At 48.8% G+C, this 12,604-nt stretch overlaps 1 protein-coding gene across 1 annotated transcript; it reads left to right on the forward strand.

The window, feature by feature from the left end:
* The first annotated feature begins 845 nt into the window (after positions 1-845).
* On the forward strand, positions 846-6,152 carry LOC123425764. The gene is made up of 4 exons (XM_045109490.1): positions 846-1,182; positions 4,760-4,850; positions 5,326-5,499; positions 5,587-6,152. The coding sequence occupies exons 1-3, from the start codon at positions 857-859 to the stop codon at positions 5,338-5,340; spliced, it is 432 nt and encodes a 143-aa protein (XP_044965425.1). The 5' UTR covers positions 846-856; the 3' UTR covers positions 5,341-5,499; positions 5,587-6,152.
* Positions 6,153-12,604: the final 6,452 nt, after the last annotated feature.

Below are 12,604 nucleotides of genomic sequence, written 5' to 3' on the forward strand. Positions count from 1 at the left end.
CATGGCCTACGACGGAGCTGGTTGCAGCAGGTGATGCACGACGAGGTTGCTGCCATGTCGACGACGGAGCTGCGTTGGAACAGGAGGGGCTAGGAGCAGCTGCCATGTCTGGCGATAGAGCTATGCTGCAGTAGGTGATGCTGCTACACGGGGACGACGAAACTGCGTTGCAACAAGAGAGAGCTACAATTGTTGTCATGGTCGGCGACAAAGCCGCGGGGCAATGCTGCAACGAAGCTTTGCCGGGGCATCAATGAAGCTTCGCCGAAGCTGCAATGAAGCTTTGCTAAAGCGTCTTTAGTGTTGCATCGAATGTTTTCATCGGGCTCAATATTGCCATGAAGCAGCACCCCGTGCTGCCATGCAGTGGTTTGCCGACTACACTTTGGAGCCGTGATGCAACCATCGTCGAGGGCTCTTTGGAGGTGCGATGCAGCATTCGCCGACGACTCCGGTGTTGCGAGGTCGCCGATGCAGGGTGCCAGAGGGGGAGGGGATGTTGCGTTTCTCTGCATCACTTTTAGGGGAGGGGCGATGTCGATTCTCTCATGGGCGTGGATAGGATCACAGGAGAACGACTCAGGTTCTGTTGATGTGATCGACGTCATCCGGTGCTGGATCGAACGACTAGCTAGGGGGATGATTTCTTAGAGAAATCATCCGGATGATCCCTAGCAGCCTCCTTATATTTATTTATAAATAACCGCTCATCCTTTCTCCAAATAACTAACCAGGCCCTTTCGTGAACTTCCTCCAACGCCCTCGCATTAGCAGAATTGCCAAGCAAGTCCTTCCCGCTCCACCCGCAAAGTTTTTCCCGCCGCGTTGGCATCCGGTTCAGGAAAAGACCGGGACGATGGCAAGCAAGAACCGGCCCGTGTGCACGGGGAACGCGAGGACGCCAACGCCGCCTCCCTCACGGGGGCGCAGAGCTTTGGGGTTGGAGCAGCGCAGGCTGGCTCCGATTCCTCGGCGCCAACACCTCACTCCGCTCCGCCCGTCGATGGGCAGGCCGGGGGCGGAAGCCGCAAAGCCGGGGGATCGAGCTCCGCGGCGAGGGAGGGCGTCTCCGGTGTCTCCCCGCCACCACCTCCATCTGCTCCGCCCGTCGATGGGCAGGCCGGGGGCCGAATCTTCGAAGCCGGGAGATCAAGCTCCGCTGCTGCGCACGCCCTGGAGCAGGTGATGGCGCGTCTCTTGCCCTTGAGATGTCGCGACCTGCTGTATTTTCTTTCTAGTTATACGAGTTCGACTTAGCGTTTCTTGGTTTCTGTCGAGTAGGCTGGATTGCCGAAGGCCAAGAAGACGTTCTTGGGCAAGATAATCAGCTTCAGCAAGAACAATATATAGCCTGAATCTTGTGTTTCTTGATTACTCTGTGATTCTTTTCTCTTCTTTGTGCATTCTTATGCCAATTTTTGTGTTCGGGATGTGGAATTTGTGATTTCAGAGTTCGTGTGGAATGTTGGTAACGAGTCAGGGTAAAAGGGACGAAACTTTTGGGGGAATGTTGGGGCCAATCTGGCTTTATATTACGCACAGATTAGGAAAATCCTGATTATTACTCCGTGCTCTTCTTGCGAACTTGGGATATGGAGGCAAGTGAACAACCTCTCTGTGATTAGTCAAAAACTCGAATAGGCTTAAGCTTTGGGTGCTCGTGCCTGTATCGATTCATTCTTCTATCAAGTGTGGTAGCATATTCATTGCAGTGTACAGAGTGGGAAGGCACTGGGAACATGTCTTTGTTTTAGGTACCACTAGCAAATATGCCGGTGCGTTGCAACGGGAGACAAAAATATTACGTTATAGCCAAATAAGTATAATATGGCTCAATACCCCGACATATGGGCATCCTCTATTTTTCTATTTAACACGGTGTCCCATCATGTTGCCATTTATCTTTTCTCCCATCCTCGTTAATGATGGTCGTGGTGTTGGTGTGATCAAATTTTGCTGATTGATGTCCACTAATCTTTTTTCTGAAATGCATGGACAGTTTTTTGCTCAGTCTATGAACTTTTTTTAAAATGGGGAATATATTTTGAAATTCGTGATTTTTTTAAGTTTTTCTCAATGTTGTTTTTATTTCATAGACATTTTCTTCGAATTCATGGATATGTTTTGAATAAATGATCATTTTAAAAATCATGAACATTCTATATTTGCTGAATATATTTTTCAAAATTGTGAATCATTTTATAATATGTGAACAGTTTTTAAAAATCATCATTTTTTTTAAAAACCGTGAATGTTTTATTATTTCCTGAACCTATGTTTCAGTTCCCAAACATTCTATGGTTTCATGAACAATTTTTTTCAGAACTCAAAAATTGGAATTTTGAGAAATCATGAATTAATTTAAAGAATAAATTTTTTTTTGAATTAATAAAATATGGACTGGCCCATGAACTCGTGTTGGCTGCTATCAAAAGAGAAAAGCAGTGTTCATGTGATAAAGTTTTGTCGATTGATGTAAAACTTATCTTTTTTCTGAAATGCATGGACAGTTTTTTTTACTCAGCGAACATTTTTTGAATCGTTGAACCTTTTTGCAAATGGGGAAGAAAATTGGAAATTCGTATTTTTTAAATTTTTCTCAACATTTTTTAAAATTTCATAGACATTTTGTAAATTCTTTAATAATATGCGAACAGTTTTTTAAAACCATCAACATTTTTTGAATCCGTGACCATTTTCTGATTTTTTTGAACCTTTGTTTTAATTTCCAAACATTCTTTGATTTCATGAACATTTTTTTCAAAACTAAAAAAATTGGAATTTTGAAAAATTATGAACTAATTTAAAGAAGGATTTTTTTTTGAAATAATAAAACATGGGCTGGTCCATGAACCCGTGTTGCTATACAAAGAGAAATAATAGGGAATGATAAAAGGTGTGCAACCAGGACCGTGTTGCTATAAAAAGAGAAATAATAGGGAATGATAAAAGGTGTGCAACCAGGGATTGAACATGGGGCTTCTCTGTGAAAGACAAGCGCTCTAGCCACCAAACTACGCGCGTGCTCGTGATTCTTCAAGTTCTCATATCTTAATAACCGCACGTGACGGCGACTTTGACAGAAAAAATCTGAATCGTTTTTTTCACTTATGGGTGGCATAGTGGGTAATGTAAGCCAACTTCGGGGGCATTTTTAGTGACGTACGACCAGAAGCACTATTTGCTTTATTATTACATAGAGATATCTTGATCATTGCTCCTGTGAAATTTTAGCTAGAAGCCCGAAAGCCAAAGTTAAGAGGTTTTAATGTAATGGATGGTGTTATATGCCATATGTTTATTCAGGGTTGCTTCTGGGAAAAAGGGTTCCACCCCCCCCCCCCCCCCCCCCCCCCGCGCGCGCGCTTGCTTGCTTTGTATTACAAAGCAACCAACCGAAACATCCATCGATAGGTGCTGGGGCGGAAGCAACACAGTCATGCTCAAAAGAAAATACAAAAGAAACAAATGCCGACACCGGCGAATTGACAAAAACGAAGAAGCCTCGCGACCGCTGCACCCACTAGGGATCTCCCACCAAGCTCCAAGACTCTGAAGCACCAGTACCAATCAATACCTCCAAGAAGGACCGCAACGATGACGCTGCTGTTGCGAAGGGTTTCCCCTGGTACGCGACGAGGCGCGAGGAAGGGTAGCCCCCGACGCCCTCTAGGAAGGTTCGACGGCACCCAAAGGCGCCACCGCGTCGGTGTCGGCCTGGCCGACAGGGGTTTCCCCCGATCCCAACCTGCACCTCGGGCGCTCCGGAGCCTGCCACCAAACCGACCCCCACCCTGGGCAAACACGGTCTTGAAGCCCCCACTCCGTCTCACCACGACATCGCAAGGTGAGGCCTGCAAAATGACGAATAGGAGCCGAGACTAGGGGAAGCAGCACCGTCGGCACGCGGGAGGGCTCAACCTCCACTGTCAATGATGGTAGCCGACCGGATGCAATAGCACAAGCATACCAGGCCCGACCGGGACCTCAAAGCCCGTAAAGCTCCCGCCATCGTGCTGCAACAGGCACGCCGTCGGCGTCGCCGCCCCCTGTCCAAGCTGCTCCTCCTCCTCACCATGCAAAAGATATCGAAGCCATGCCGGGTGCCGGCCCGCCAGGACCCAGATGTAGCCCGCAGGCGCAGATCTGGGCCAGGGGCGTGCCACCGGCCACACCACGCCGCCATGCCGCCAAGGAGCAACGCCGCCACCTCGCCTGCCGCCGGGCCGAGCTGCACTGCCGCCGCCCCTATCCCGGGAAGGGGAAACGCGCGCGATCCCGCCGCGGCCGACACCACCCAGGCCAGGGCCGGTGGCGGCGAGGGGGGGGGGAGGAGGGGGGCCGACAGAGGATGGAGCTTGCGTCGCCCCGGCCGCCTCCCAGGAAGGCGGCGCTAGGGCGGGATCTGGAGAGGGGAGGGGGGGGGGGGCTCGTGGTGGGATGTTGATCATTGGTCATTATCATGCAAAATCACTGACCACTGCCCACAAAATAAATAACTAAACTCACTGTCCACTTACTATGAATTTTGGTTTAAAAGCTGTGGTGTTTGGTTGGTTGGTACTTGAAACCGTCTTGGAAGCCTCACAAGATGATTGTTGTAAACAGTTGCTAAAGTAAGATGTTTTGGATTTTGCAGCATCAGTTGTGTGTTACTATTATTAGATTCTTCAAAAACTCCATCTCTCATTCCCCTGTTTTGTATTCTTAAATCTTGGCTGTGATGTTTAATCTGTACACTTACTTCTAAGTTTGGCAGGTTATATGTGGATCTTTACCCGTCTCTTGCGGAAAAGCTTTTTTGTAGAAAAGGCACCGGAAGCTCGGAGAGACCTCACGTGAATCGACAGGTTTGACTCCTTTCACTCTTTGGTTATTTTCAAAGTGGAAACCCATGAAATGTCGGGATCAAAATCCCAGGTCAGATGGTACTGTGGACATTCATGATTACTGCACAACTAACTGATTTCGTGGAATATGCTTCTTACTTTCTTGTCTGAATGCTTAATAGTATGTTAACTTTGCAATGTAATGGAACCAATAGACCTTATACCCTTGAGTGTATGAAACACTGCACATATTTCTCTATTTTTTACTCAACAACAGCCAATCAATGTCAATGAAGGTCTCGTACATTTATTAGCAGTTTCGACCATTTCCGGAGAATGTGCAAACCAGAAAACCAGAAGCAAAACAAAATCTGGATCACATTTTAGATCTGTTGTTGCAAAACAAAATTTCCATCAGGCTTTAGATCTGTTATTTCCTAGTTCTAAACTTCTAATGAGCATAAACTGAATCCTTTTATCTGCCTGCACGGTGCAGGCAATTTCTTTCTAGGGCGCCCTTGATTATTATGCTGAACAGATTCGTGCAATTCATTTACATGGAAGAGTAGATCCTGTGAATGTGTTGGACCTTCGTGGTCTTTACTCAGACTTTAGACCAGTGAAAGTTGACGGGGAATGTTTCTACAGGAGCTTCATATTTTCCTACCTTGTAATTGCCCTTCTCCCTGTTCCTTAGTACACTATTGGATGCATGTTCCCTGATCTAACTATCTTTGCTTATGCCGGTGCACGACAGGAGCAAATTCTTGGTAGGCAAGACACAAATGAGGAAGAACGCCTCCTTGCAGCTATCGAAGAGGTGGCTGAGGAGGAACATGCACGTCTTGGATGGGCTTCTGAATTTTCTAGTAGCCATGAAGTAAGTTCCTGCCTTTTTCCACATTTGTGTTTTTTCCTTGGATAAACATATTCGTAAGGGACAATTCTCTTTTAAGTTACTGTACATGTCAAAATGGATTCAGTTGTCTAACCATCATTGTTGTATCATTTGAAGGAGATGCACAATTGCTTAGCAGTAGTGACATGGCATTGCAGTTTATGCCCTGTTGACGCAAACTTAAGTCTGAAGCTTATTATGATGTTACAACTTGAAACCCAACTTAGCAAAAATGCACCTAAAGTTTATTTGTAAGGGATACTAGTATTACAATGTAAACCGCAAGAGTATAATTCTATGCTTCATTGAACACTGAAATGCTTCAGACCTGCTGCTTCTTATGATGTAGCCATGTTACCATTCTGTTACTAAGTATTTGTACTATTTAACTATTTTATAGTAGTCCTAGACTGTTAATAACTGAATTTTTCAGGTGAGTTGTTACCCTAGTTATGTTTGTTAATATCTTGTTATTTAATATCAAAAGTACGTAAGCACTTCTGTAACCGACAGTATCGCCTTACAAAGCTGTATGGAATGGTTACCAAATGCGATGTTTATTTTTTTTTTTGAAAAGGAGGAACTTAGCCCCCGGTCTCTGCATTAATCGATGCATGCAGCCATCTTTATTAAAAAGTAACAAATAGTCATAAATCCACAAGGTCCTGAAGCTCGAAAGTAAAACAAAGATAAAATGACAAGATGACTGCCATATTGGGCGTAGCTAAAAGCAGACTACGATGCCTATACACCTAGCATATGATTAACACGCCATCTAAACCAGTTGAAGATAGCCCGTGCGACCATCTCCCATCGGTTGCACCCAATATCCATAAGCTCCCTGGAGTCCGCATGGCTGAGTGACGACCACGTACGGATTAAGACGTTGCTCTGAAGATAACCTGCAAAAAATTATTAAAGTTCTTGCCATTAAAAATCATATCATTCCTGGTATTCCATATAGCCCAAAATAAAGCACATACCCCAATTCTGATAAGTTTCGATATTTTAACGTCTACTCCGTTGAGCCACGTTGTAAATAGCGAGGTAATGCATGTTGGTGGTGAAACATTAAAAGCTAGATGGTATGTGCGTCCAGTCCAGAATGGTGTGCCAAGTTTGCTTGGCCAATGGGCACGCTAGAAGCAAGTGATGGATTGTCTCTGGCTATTGGTCGTAGAGGAGGCATTTCGGGTGGTGCTGCAGGCCGCGTCGGGCAAGTCTTGTTGCCGTCCAGCATCGGTCTTTGTTGGCGAGCGAGTGAAAGAATCTGACGCGGGGCGGCACCCATCCCTTCCAGATGAGCTTCCAAGAGGGGCAGCGAGTGGATCCCTGGAATGTGGCGACGTAGCAAGACTGTGCCGTGTATATGCCGCTGGCCGTCCATTTCCAAAGCAGCCGGTTGGGCTCAGTTGAGAGGACGAATTGTTGGGCAGACTGCTAGTGCATCAGGTACTGACCTATCTCGAGTATCCCGAGGGTTCCTTGGATGTCGCGGGCCCAGGTGTTCCCGTGGAGGCCCTCTGCCACCGTTCTCGTTCTGCGTCACCGCTTGGGGATGCACTGGTATAGCAGGGGGAGAGTTCCCAGACTGATTGTCCGTGTATCCAACGGTCCTTCCAGAAAAGGGTTGTCAATCCATCGCCAAGGACCATACTGGTGGATGCAAAGAACATCGCACTCTCTTCTTTCGTGAACTGTGTTAGAGTTATAATACAACTCATGTACCCTTTTGTATTTATCCCAATATATAAGGGGTTTTCCTGCATATAGTCCATAACCTGTACATGTATATATATTGACCATGGCCTCATGGTAATACTAAGTTGCTTATTCCTAACATGGTATTAGAGCCCTAGGTTTTTTCACACGCGCAACTCGTGCTGGTTCCTCTTCCATCACGGCCGCCGGCCTCTCTTTCCGTCACAGCCGCCGGCCGCTCGTCCCTGCTCCAATCCCGCCGGCTCCCGCAGGATCCGCCGCTCGTCCCTGCTCCAATCCCGCCGGCTCCCGCAGGATCCGCCGCTCGTCCCTGCTCCAATCCCGCCGGCTCCCGCAGGATCCCGTCTCGAAGCCCCGGCCCGCCCCGATCCCAGCGGCTCCAGGCGATGTCCCGACTCGAGGCCGCCGCTGGATCTCGAAGCCCCGGCCCGCCCCGATCCCAGCGGCTCCAGGTGACGTCCCGACTCGAGGCCGCCGCCTCCTCCCGACGCGACTCGCCACGATCCCATTGCGGTGCTGGATCTTGAAGCCTCGGCCTGTCCCGATCCCAGCGGTTCCAGGCTGTTAGAGGCACAGGCGGCTTCCACCAGCAGAGGCGGCCGCGTCCCATCTCCTCAGATCGCGCCGCCCCTGGCCCTCGACTCCATCCGCACCAGATCGTGTCCTGTTGTCTGACGCGTTTCGTTGACCAAAAAAAAAATGTCTGCTGCATCCGGTTACGTTGTTGTTCCTCGTTGTCCAGTGATTTTTGATGGCACTAACTACACCGAGTTCACTGGCTTCATGCGCATCCACATGCGTGGCATCCGCCTATGGGGCTTTCTTTCCGGCGAGGTCTCTTGTCCGCCATGTCCGGTTCCTCCCATGGCTCCCACCCTGCCGATCCCACCGGCTCTTCCTGCGGATGCTTCTCAGGCCGCAAAGGATACGACTCAGCTTGCTGATGAGGCCGCTGTGAGTGCTTATGATGAGAAGGTCTTGGCTTATGAGGAGGCTCTTCAGGTGTATCGTGATGCTCTGTCCGGTTACACCCAGTGGCTTGATGATGATGCTCGTGCTGCCGCTGTACTCACTGCTAGTGTTCTGCCTCAGTTTGCTTCTGAGTTTCTGGGCCTTCCTACTGTCTTTGAGATGTGGACCCGCCTTCGTCAGCGCTATGAGCCCTCTGGTGATGCCTTATACCTCTCCGTGGTCCGTCAGGAGCATGCTCTTCATCAGGGTGACTCTACTGTGGATGACTTCTATGCACAGAGTTCTGCTATCTGGCGCCAGCTTGATTCTCTCCGCAGTGCTGGTTGTCGTACTTGCCCCTGTTGCCAGGCTGTACAGGCCGACTTGGAGTTTCATCGTGTCTACGAGTTCCTGTCTCGGCTCCGTAAGGAGTTTGAGCCCCGGCGTGCTCAGTTGTTTGCTCGTGGACATATTTCTCTCATGGAGGCGCTTTCTGAGATTCGTGCTGAGGAGACTCGCTTACGTGGTGCTGGTTTGCTGGAGGTTCCCTCGGTGCTCGCTGCTCGGACTTTTTCTACACCACCTGCTGCATCGACCCCTTCTCGCTCGACTGCTCCGCCGCTCTTGCCCACTCCTTCTGGCGGCTCAGGTCGCCCCCGTCCACATTGTAACTACTGCAACAATGATGGTCATATTGAGCCGAACTGCTACACGAAGAAGAAACACTTGCGCAAGGCGCGATCACCATCTCCAGCGACTTCGTCATCTACCTCGACAGCTTCAGCCATCGCTTTGACTGAGCAGGATATTCTGAGACTTAAGCGTCTGCTCGCTGCTTCAGGTTCTTCCTCAACGGGTACTGCTGGTTCTGTGACTGAGGCTTCCCGCACTGAGCAACCACCTTCTACACAGTCAGGTACATCCCCATGGGTTCTGGACTCTGGAGCTTCCTTTCATATGACTTCTAATTCTTCCACTCTGTCCTCTCTTCGTTCGCTTGATTCTCCTGTTCATGTCCTCACCGCTGATGGTACTCCCCTTCCTGTTGTTAGTCGAGGCACTCTTACCACTCCTTCTTATTCTGTTCCTGATGTTGCTCATGTTCCTCGACTTACCATGAATTTGTTTTCCGCTGCTCAACTTGCTGATTCTGGTTGTCGTGTCATCCTTGATCTTGACTCTTGTTCTGTCCAGGACCGTCGCACGCACACTCTGGTTGGGGCTGGCCCTCGCCGCCGTGATTCTGAGGGCCTTTGGGAGGTGGACTGGCTTCATGTTCCTTCCTCCGCCCATTCTCTCGCCAGTTCTTCCGCTTTGGTCGCCTCGGCTACTGGTTCTTTCCAGCAGTGGCATCATCGCCTTGGTCATCTGTGTGGTTCTCGTTTGTCGTCGTTAGTTCGTCGAGGTCTTCTGGGGTCTGTCCCAGGAGATGCCTCCTTAGAGTGTCAGGGTTGTCGTCTTGGCAAGCAGATTCAGTTACCATATCCACATAGTGAGTCAGTGTCTAAGCGTCCTTTTGATTTAGTCCATTCCGATGTATGGGGTCCGGCTCCCTTCGATTCGAAAGGGGGTCATAAATACTATATTATTTTCATAGATGACTTCTCTCGTTACACATGGCTTTATTTCATGACTTCTCGTAGTGAGGTGTTGTCCATTTATAAGCGTTTTGCTGCCATGGTTCATACTCAGTTCTCTTCTCCCATTCGTGTGTTTCGTGCTGACTCCGCTGGCGAGTATATCCCTAAGATGTTGCGTGGTGTTCTTGCTGAGCAAGGGACTCTCTCTCAATTCTCTTGTCCTGGTGCTCATGCTCAGAATGGCGTGGCTGAGCGCAAGCATCGTCATCTTCTTGAGACGGCTCGTGCATTGATGATTGCTGCCTCTCTCCCGCCGCATTTTTGGGCTGAGGCCGTCTCCACCTCCACCTATCTCATCAATTTCCAGCCTTCCGCTGCTCTACAGGGTGGTGTTCCTTTCGAGTGTCTTTTTGATCGGTCTCCCGATTATTCGACGCTTCGCTTGTTTGGTTGTGTTTGCTATGTTCTTCTTGCCCCTCGCGAACGCATCAAACTGACCGCTCAGTCTGTTGAGTGTGTCTTCTTAGGCTATAGTGATGAGCATAAGGGCTATCGTTGTTGGGATCCTATCGGTCGTCGGATACGTATCTCTCGGGATGTGACTTTTGATGAGTCTCGTCCCTTCTACCCACGCTCATCTTCCTCGACTTTTTCAGTCGAGGATATCTCTTTTCTCACTTTTCCTGACACGCCTCTCACACTCGTCGAGCCTTTGCCTACTCATTCTGCTCCCTCTGCTTCTCCACCTCCAGTCGATTTGTCGCCACCATCTTCCACGGTCTCCTCGTCTAGCATGTCACCGGATTCTACACCTTCATCTCCGGTGACTTCTTCGTCGCCCCTCTCTGATTCTACTTTAGCGATTCCTCCTTCCATTGTTCCATCTTTTCCTCAGTGTTACACTCGTCGTTCACGTTCTGTGGATGCTTCTCTGGATGTGCCGTCATCCTTGTCTCAGCCTACTTATGGCTTGCGTTCTCGTCCTCGTCCGCCTGTTGATCGCTTAGGCTTTTCCACCGCTGGAGCTGCTGTTCTTGAGCCAACTACTTATCATCAGGCTGTTGCTCATCCTGAATGGCAGTTTGCGATGGCTGAGGAAATTGCTGCTCTTGAACGCACAGGTACGTGGGATCTTGTTTCCCTTCCTCCTGGAGTCCGTCCCATCACTTGTAAGTGGGTCTACAAGGTAAAGACTCGCTCCGATGGTTCTCTTGAGCGTCACAAAGCTCGTCTTGTGGCTCGTGGTTTTCAGCAGGAGCATGGTCGTGATTATGACGAGACTTTTGCTCCTGTGGCTCATATGACCACTGTTCGTACACTTCTTGCCGTGGCCTCTACACGCCATTGGTCTATCTCTCAGCTTGATGTTAAGAACGCTTTTCTTAATGGTGAGCTGCGTGAGGAGGTGTACATGCAGCCTCCACCTGGGTATTCTGTTCCTGATGGCATGGTATGCCGTCTTCGTCGCTCTCTCTATGGCCTTAAGCAAGCCCCCCGAGCCTGGTTTGAGCGTTTTGCCTCTGTGGTGACTGCCGCTGGTTTTTCACCCAGTGTTCATGATCCAGCATTATTTATTCACCTTTCTCCTCGTGGTCGGACTCTTCTTCTTCTTTATGTTGATGACATGGTCATCACTGGGGATGACCCTGAGTATATTGCCTTTGTCAAGGCTCGTCTTAGTGAGCAGTTCCTTATGTCTGATCTTGGACCTCTTCGCTATTTTCTTGGGATTGAAGTCTCTTCTACCTCTGATGGCTTTTTTATATCCCAGGAAAAGTATATCCAGGATCTTCTTGCTCGTGCTGCTCTTACTGATGAGCGCATTGTTGAGACTCCTATGGAGCTCAATGTTCACCTCTCTGCTACTGATGGTGATCCCCTGCCTGACCCGACGCGCTATCGTCATCTTGTTGGCAGTCTTGTTTATCTAGCTGTCACTCGTCCGGATATTTCTTATCCGGTTCATATTCTGAGTCAGTTTGTCTCTACTCCCACCTCGGTTCACTATAGTCATCTCCTCCGTGTTCTCCGATATCTTCGGGGCACGATCTCTCATCGTTTATTCTTTCCTCGCTCCAGTTCTTTACAGCTTCAGGCCTATTCGGATGCTACGTGGGCTAGTGATCCTTCCGATCGCCGTTCACTTTCTGCTTACTGTGTTTTTCTTGGTGGTTCTCTCATTGCCTGGAAGACGAAGAAACAGATTGCAGTTTCCCGTTCGAGTGCAGAGGCTGAGTTGCGAGCGATGGCTCTTTTGACGGCAGAGGTGACTTGGTTACGGTGGTTACTTCAGGATTTTGGTGTTTCTGTCACTACACCGACTCTGCTTTTATCTGACAGTACAGGTGCTATTAGCATTGCGCGCGATCCTGTGAAGCATGAGCTCACCAAGCATATTGGTGTTGATGCTTTCTATGTGCGCGCTGCTGTGCAGGATCAGGTTGTTGCTCTTCAGTATGTGCCTTCCGAGTTACAATTGGCGGATTTCCTGACGAAGGCCCAGACTAGAGCACAACATGGCTTTTATCTCTCCAAACTTAGTGTTGTTCATCCACCATGAGTTTGAGGGGGGGTGTTAGAGTTATAATACAACTCATGTACCCTTTTGTATTTATCCCAATATA

Source organism: Hordeum vulgare, chromosome 2H (genome assembly GCF_904849725.1).
Source record: "Hordeum vulgare subsp. vulgare chromosome 2H, MorexV3_pseudomolecules_assembly, whole genome shotgun sequence".
NCBI classification, from domain to species: domain Eukaryota; kingdom Viridiplantae; phylum Streptophyta; class Magnoliopsida; order Poales; family Poaceae; genus Hordeum; species Hordeum vulgare.

What these genes read in the sequence shown, in the direction of transcription:
- LOC123425764 (XM_045109490.1), top strand. Translation starts at nt 857, where the DNA reads ATGGCAAGCAAGAACCGGCCCGTGTGCACGGGGAACGCGAGGACGCCA. An exon ending in CTGCGCACGCCCTGGAGCAG is followed by an intron (nt 1,183 to 4,759) that starts GTGATGGCGCGT and finishes TAAGTTTGGCAG; the next exon opens with GTTATATGTGGATCTTTACC.